The sequence below is a fragment of the Thalia democratica genome, chromosome 2 (assembly GCF_965202585.1).
Source record: "Thalia democratica chromosome 2, ktThaDemo2.hap1.1, whole genome shotgun sequence".
NCBI classification, from domain to species: Eukaryota; Metazoa; Chordata; class Thaliacea; order Salpida; family Salpidae; genus Thalia; species Thalia democratica.
In genome coordinates, this window is record NC_139166.1 from 33,151,551 (window position 1) to 33,159,041 (window position 7,491).

Consider the following 7,491-nt stretch of genomic DNA (forward strand, 5'->3'; position numbering starts at 1 on the left):
TTTAAATTAAAAAATGGCTGTTTGGGGTAAAGGAGACCCGAGATGGATTGTTGAAGAACGTCCTGATGCTCACAATGTCAACAATTGGCATTGGAGTGAAAAGGATGCTACTGAATGGTCAAAAAAAGAGATTAAAAGGCTGATGAAGGAGGTAAGTTTACTAGTCATTACATAAGAGATTAATAGATTGACAATATAATGAAACAAGTTCACTGGAATATAAATAAATAATTAGTTAGTTATTTATATATAAAATAAACTTAAGAAAAGGAATTGTTTAAAAAATGTTTTGAAATTTTGCATCAAATAGAAATTTAATAGTTCAACAAAGTTTTGATTGTGTTTCAAATCATGTAAGTACAAAAATTGTATTATTATAATTAAATACTATTACAAATAATAAGTTTATTAAAGAAATATACTGAGGGAATTTAAGAATACCTTTAAAAATTTTATGTTTTTATATTGGTAAGTTGGAAGTTAGCATATACTTTTAAATTTTAACTAAGTAGATTTTGTACTTTCAAGTTTCAAGCTTGTTTGGTCAATGAATTCCATAGAAAGTTACAAAACTGTTACTTTTTCTTGAAACCTATCAGTTGTATCTATTGAATTATTAATTCAACTTTTTAAAACTGATTATTAGACAATTATTATTATATTATACTTGTTATAAGTTGAATGTAGTCTTACAAAGCTATGTTAATGGCATAAGTTTTTTTTTAAGTTTTGATTTTAATTTTCATTAAAGAAACATAATGCATAAATATGACTAAATTTATACTTTATTTTCTCAAAAGCCCACTCAGTAAACCTTATTTTTTAATGTACCACTCAGTCATGATTTAAACTTATCAGTAAGTAAACTAGATTTATAACTAATTCTAGAAGCTGTCAATAGTTCTTTCTTGATAAATTTGAACTTTGTCTTTGTTCACTTAAAGTTCTCCATGTTACACCAAATCAGAAATATCTACTGGATTGTACACAGACAGCTATTAAATGCATATTTAATATATTTTGACTTTTCAATAAACTTGTTTTATTTATTTTAGTAAGCATAAGGTTTTCTATTTAACTTATTGAGAAAAGTTTAGTAAAAAAAAACTTATATATTAAGAGCAATATAAAACAAAATTTTATTTTCTTAAAAAAATTTGTTTTAAAAACAATTGAAAAAATATTTTGTATGTTACTTTTAATTAAGTATAATTTTATCTTTCTATAGGTGGTTGTAAGAGATGAAAAAATTGGAAAGTGTTACATCTGTGATGTTAAATCTTGTGAAGGAGAGGCCACCATCAACAACAGAAAGCAAAAGATCATCACCTTCTATGAATTCAAACTCGTTTGCAAGTGGAAGGGAACATTAGAAGGTACTTGAATTTTAAGAAACATTGTTATTAGCAAGATTGCAATTTCCTAAAGATAATACAGCTAACTCATGTTGCTTGCTGGTTTATAAAAAAATTCTTGCTAGTTTTTTTTTTGCAAATGCTGACATTAGATATTATTATAGATAATGTTAAATAGATATTAGATTTAAATGTTTTTTTGAAATTAATGGTACAGCATTTAATCGAATATATTAAAGAAAAATATTTCAAAATCATTGATTTATATATATATAAATAAAAAAAATATATATATTTCTATAGAAATAACATACACAAAATAAACTTTTGCTTGGTACAGCTGTTTCTGCGTTTAATACGCGTCCTCAGCCAAGTTTTATTCGATGAAAAGTAAACTTGTAAGTACATATATATTTCTATATATATATTAAAGGTTTTATACAAAGTTCTGATCGATAGTGCTCGACAAATCAAATTGGAGCTTAATATTTATTTATTTAATTATATAAAAGCTATAATTCAAACAGCTGTTTCACACATTGAAATGTAAAATTTCATGTGATCTTCAGTGAGTTGATAATAAACTACAACTCACTGAAGATCACATGAAATTTTACATTTCAATGTGTGAAACAGCTGTTTGAATTATAGCTTTTATATAATTAAATAAATAAATATTTCTATATATATATATATGTATAAAACTTAAGCAAAATAACAGCTCACTGAGCACAAAATTTTAGTTGCTAAATATATTTGCTTTAATCTAAAAGCTAAGATACTTTATAATTATATACAATTTTCTTGTATGACAGCTGTAAGAGTATAATATAAAAGTGCGTATATTATCATAAAACATTCAAGGGCATAGGGAAGGTAAGGCCTGTTTTTTACATGTTGATCTTATTTTAAAGATCTTCAATATAGCTAGCAGTTGCTTTATACCCTTTTTTGTAATAAAAAATAGTTTTTCAAGTATGAGGGTACAAAGTCAGAGAGTTCAACAACATCCTTATGGAAGGGCAAAATTAAAAATACAAAAAAAGACTATTTCATAGAAAATCTATCTTCTCCTATAGTTTTTAAGCAATCTTTCTCACTAATATCTTAACTTAATAACAAACAATCTTATTGTTGAAATTTTCAAATTTTGAGTAAACTTTTTTTTTTAAACTTTGATTTTTATTCTTTTTTTGATTATAAAACTTTTTTTTATTTATTTTGTTTTTGGACTTTCCTATGCCCTTATAAGCGGTTGAAAAATAGCTGATGAATTAATGTTTAAATGCAGGGTGTGACATTGTATACGAAGGTGAACTTGAAGTTCCAAATTTGAGTGAAGAAAATGACGCAAATGAATTGGATGTAACTGTTGGTTTCACAAAGGATCAACAAAAATGTGATCAGTTGAAAGAGCTGATGAGAACTAAGGGTGCAATTAAAGTGCAAGAAGCATTGGGTAAATATATGGAAAATTTAAAAAAAGACTGTGCGTCAACACTTCAGGTTAAAGATGTATTCTAACTCTTTTTTTTTACTAGACTGCTACTTGTACCTAATTTCACATTTTCTTAGTTTTCTGGTTGAGTTTGTATTTTGAGCAAAAACAAAGTGTTCTAAATGCAATTTAAAAAAAAATGTACAACTTTTATTGGATAAAAAGTTATATAAAAAACTAATATTTATATCCAAGTTGATGTAGATTGTAGATAAACGAAAATATAAAGAATAACTACAAGAATAACGAACACACAAATTATAATATATTTAATATTTTAATACTTCATGACCAAATATGTCTCTACATGTTAATTACCTTATGGTTAAATCACAAACATAAATAAGCCAAATTAAAGTTAAGGCCATAGGGGGGTCAACACTGTTTTTTTTTTACAAAAATAACTTTGCTATTTATATGAAAGCTTTAAGTACAAACTACAAGCAAGTTTTTATAGAATTCAAAATTATCACTTAACTTTTGAGATACCTTATTTTTTGTAAAAAGTTTCTAATACAAACGTTTAGACCGCAAATATTTTGGGGTCAATTTTCTCAGAAATTTAAAAAAATCACTAAAAATCTATCTTCTCCTTAATTTAGCAAGCAATCTTCTTCAAATTTTCAGGAAATGTTCCTTACATTATAAGAAAAAACGTTACTTATAAATTTTATCAATTAAAAAAAAATTAAAATTTTATGACAAAAAAAATCTAAAAATAAGAACGTATTTTTACTTAAAATTTTCTAAAGTCTAAAGTAAGGTTTTTTATTATTGTATAAAGATTAGACTGTGAAAATTTGAAGAAGATAGCTTGAAAAATGTAAGAGGAGATATATTTTAAATAAAATAGTCTTTTTTTCGCTGTTTTAGCTTTCCCTTCCCATAGGGAACCTATTATGCGGCCCGAGTTTGACCGGTCATATCTCAAAAACTAATTTGAGTTTTTTTAAATGGTAAATATAGGGTTGCCACTTTACCTGGAAACGTCGAAAAACCTGGAATTTGACTTACACGATTAATTCAATTTTTATAACTAAGCAAGCAGTTTAAAGTTACGTACAGTTTCTAAAATTTTATCAAACTTAAATTTATAATTCATAGTTTTCGCGCTCAGTAAGTTTAAAAGTTTTTATTGTTCATTTGCAAGCATTTTAGATTTTTTTAAGGTAAGTTACAAACTTTTGATTTAATTAACATACCTGGCTACAAAACGGATAAGACAGCAAACATTTATTTTATTCTTTGTCTGTTTTAATAGTTTTATTCGTTAAAATAAATGAAAGTGTAGTAAAATAACTGAAAATTTAGTGTTTGTTTTATTCTATGCGTAGCATAATAGAATAAAAAAGGTAGTTTGTTAGAAAATATACAATTGTTGTAGTTATCCGGCCAAAATTCAAAAAAAATTGCCTAACAAGACCGGATAAGTGAGAAAGCACTGTACTATGTTGGTGTATTATTTTAAAGCCTTTTATACATTCTGCATAAAAACATGAAAATATTGTTCCCAGTGCAAATTAAGTATCAGACTACTATAGTTGTATTGTATTATTAAGTTTGTTTAATTTGTAAATTGTAAATCTTCTACAAATATATTATCTTAATACTATAAAATGTTATAAACTAAAAATTTTAATAGTTATTTTGTTTTAATAATTAAGTTTTTTCAGTTTAAATAAAATGTTTTATTTTGTAGAAAACTAGCTAAGTAAATTTTTAATAAAATTTAACTTAGTTTTTATCTTAACTTAGGTATCTGCAATTTGTTAAGACCTTGTTACGATACTTTTAAAACCCACTATAAATAATGTTTTACATCAAGTTCCAAAATACTTGAATATAAATAATTACTTGAAGAACTACTAGTATATTTTATATGACTCTAACAATTAGACAACAGTTATTTTTCTAATCAGGTCCCCACTAAAGACACTTTGAAAGATTCGCAGAAAACCAAAAGCTCTGAAATGAAACGTGATTTTCAGCAAACTGTGGTGAAAAAATCCAACGAAGAAAAACAAGTAGGCACCAAAATATCAACCAAAAAGCTAGTCATGACTGTCAAATTTATGTGTGCAGTTAAGGTATTATTGATATATTGACTCAAATCTTAAACTTAAAACTTTATGATTAGATAAAAAGTTTATTGTAAATTACATATCTAATCTAATGTTCAAGTTTAGTTGTTTTTATACTTGTTTAGCTTTGTATTTACCTAAAATTAAAAAGATAATTGATATATATGTTACGAAATTTGCTATTACAACTGTTTCAAAGCTGTTTTTTGTTTTATTAAAATAATTTTTTACTTAATATATTAAAAAAAAACTTTTTGAGTTATAAGCTAATTGCAAAATTAACTGATCTTCTAAATAGCTAAACTACAGAAAATATGAGTGTTTCTTGATTATAATAAATTAAATAACTGTTGTAACCTTAATCTGATATTTAAAAAATCTCCATTTATAAATTGCTTCCTATTTGCATATAAACTTTTGCGCTTTTCGTGTTCGTCAACTATAAAACAAAAACTATAGAGTTTTAAACACTAAATAGTTATGTTAAGTCAGGATGCTTAATGTCCTTAAATTTTTTACAGTTACTGCTGTAAAATTATATCTATAACTTATTTGAAAAATTTAAACAATAAAAAAAATGTTTTAGGACCTGTATGATGCGCTTACAACCTCTCAGATGATATCAGCGTGGTCTAGATCATCTGTGAAAGGTGACGCTCGCGTTGGTGAAGACTTTTCATTTTTCAGCGGCAACGTTACTGGCACTTACACGCGATTGGTAGAAAACGAAAGCATCGCCATGAGGTGGCGCCAAAAGTCGTGGCCGGCTGCTCACCACAGCAACGCCACCATTTGTTTGAAACAGACGGACAGCGGGGTTGAGATGAAGCTGGAACAGACAGGAGTTCCGCAGCCAAGCGTGGAGGCAACAAAGCAGGGCTGGCACAATTACTACTGGAATCCAATAAAGGCTTGCTTCGGCTTTGGAAACGATATCAGCGGCGTTTTCTAAACTTTTATAATTTTAGAACTTGTGTCAAATGTTGGTAAACTTAAAGAGGCCTTACAGTCACTGGAGTCCAAGTATCTTTAGACTCTCGTATTCAATTAGTATTAGATTACAAACTTTAAAATGTTATTTTTCCCGGGTTTAAATTCATAATAATATAACATATGATAAAAGTTTGTTTGAAATATACAAAGATTAATTCTGGTAAGGCCTTTTTTAGTTGGAAAATTTAGAATTTTGATTGCTTGGTTGATTAAAAATATTTAAAAATAAAGATTAGGAATGTATTGTATCCACGTTTTATTCTACAGTTACCTAAAAAGACAAAATTTAAAGAAAATGTTAATGGATTAAAAGTTTTAAGTTTTTTAAATATGGAAAGTTTAAATCTAAAGTTATATAGTTAGTTGGTTTAGTATAGTAAAAAAATAAGTAAGTATTTATTTCATCAAAGAGTTTTCATAAGATAACAAATATTAAGTTTTTAAAAAATGGTAGGTAAAACTAAAAAGTAACATTTCCTTAAATATAAATAAAACAACATCTTTAATAAATTTGTAAGTTTTTGTTTATGGCGGCTTAATAAAACAGCACTTATCATCACTAAAGTTACAAAAGTTATTAAAAAAACATGTTTATACTTAAAGGAGTCGTTCGAATTGTTTTCAACTATTGGTTATTTATATAAATTTATGTAATCTTAAGTTAATTTATACTTTTCCTCACATTTTGTTCATCAGTCTTCAAGTATAAGAAATATTTAATTAAGTTAATGTTGAAAATGAAGATATAAAACAGTTATATAAAGAAAATCTTGATGAATAAACAATTTTATCTATAAACTTATTTTATTATAGTTATAAAGTAAATCAGAACTTTGAGGCTTTGAAATAATTATATCATAGTCTTAACTCTTATTATAACTTTAATTTAACACTAGTTTATATTATTACTATTATTTTAATTGAATGAAACTTTTAAAATCACGATTTGTAATGATATTAATCTTTTTTGTATTAGGTTTCTTAATTTTGAATAAAATCATTTTGTACATAAAGATAATTACTATCTAAAGTTTAAAATATTTTAATGAGAGTTTATCAGATGTTTCTATTTTAGAACTTTTAAAAATAACAGAAGAATTCATGTAGAAACCGTTTTTATATAATAGTAAATATGTTTAGATATGTACTAAAATCATACGCCTTGGAACTTTCCACAATTTTAAAGATACCAATAAAAAAATATAAATCACATAACTGAAAAACATTTAAATAAGTTTTTAGATTTGATTGGTTGCGCTGATGAGGGAAGCGTAAATTTTTAATCAGATACTATTTCCATTCTGTTAGTTTCAATCTAATTTATTTAATTTCCGTTGACATAAAAATACTTTCAGTTGTTAAGTTCAGATTTTATTCAAATCATGATAAATCGAAAATATTCATTAAAATGTATAAGATGTTTTATAAATTATTTAAATAAATTCACAAAGCTCAAATTACATAACAATATATATTTCGTGCTGAACTCTTTAGTTGTATATTAAGCAATAACAATAAAGTTTTAAATCTAGGTTGTGTAGTCAAAAGGTAGTCAATGTAAAAG

At 25.5% G+C, this 7,491-nt stretch overlaps 1 protein-coding gene across 1 annotated transcript; it reads left to right on the forward strand.

The window, feature by feature from the left end:
• LOC145849886 (activator of 90 kDa heat shock protein ATPase homolog 1-like) lies at positions 1-6,614 on the forward strand. The gene is made up of 5 exons (XM_082954982.1): positions 1-151; positions 1,229-1,376; positions 2,647-2,861; positions 4,773-4,940; positions 5,521-6,614. Exons 1-5 carry the CDS (start codon positions 14-16, stop codon positions 5,884-5,886), a joined length of 1,035 nt encoding a protein of 344 aa, XP_082811108.1. The 5' UTR covers positions 1-13; the 3' UTR covers positions 5,887-6,614.
• Positions 6,615-7,491: the final 877 nt, after the last annotated feature.

What these genes read in the sequence shown, in the direction of transcription:
- LOC145849886 (XM_082954982.1), top strand. Translation starts at nt 14, where the DNA reads ATGGCTGTTTGGGGTAAAGGAGACCCGAGATGGATTGTTGAAGAACGT. An exon ending in TTAAAAGGCTGATGAAGGAG is followed by an intron (nt 152 to 1,228) that starts GTAAGTTTACTA and finishes ATCTTTCTATAG; the next exon opens with GTGGTTGTAAGAGATGAAAA. An exon ending in ACTGTGCGTCAACACTTCAG is followed by an intron (nt 2,862 to 4,772) that starts GTTAAAGATGTA and finishes TTTTCTAATCAG; the next exon opens with GTCCCCACTAAAGACACTTT.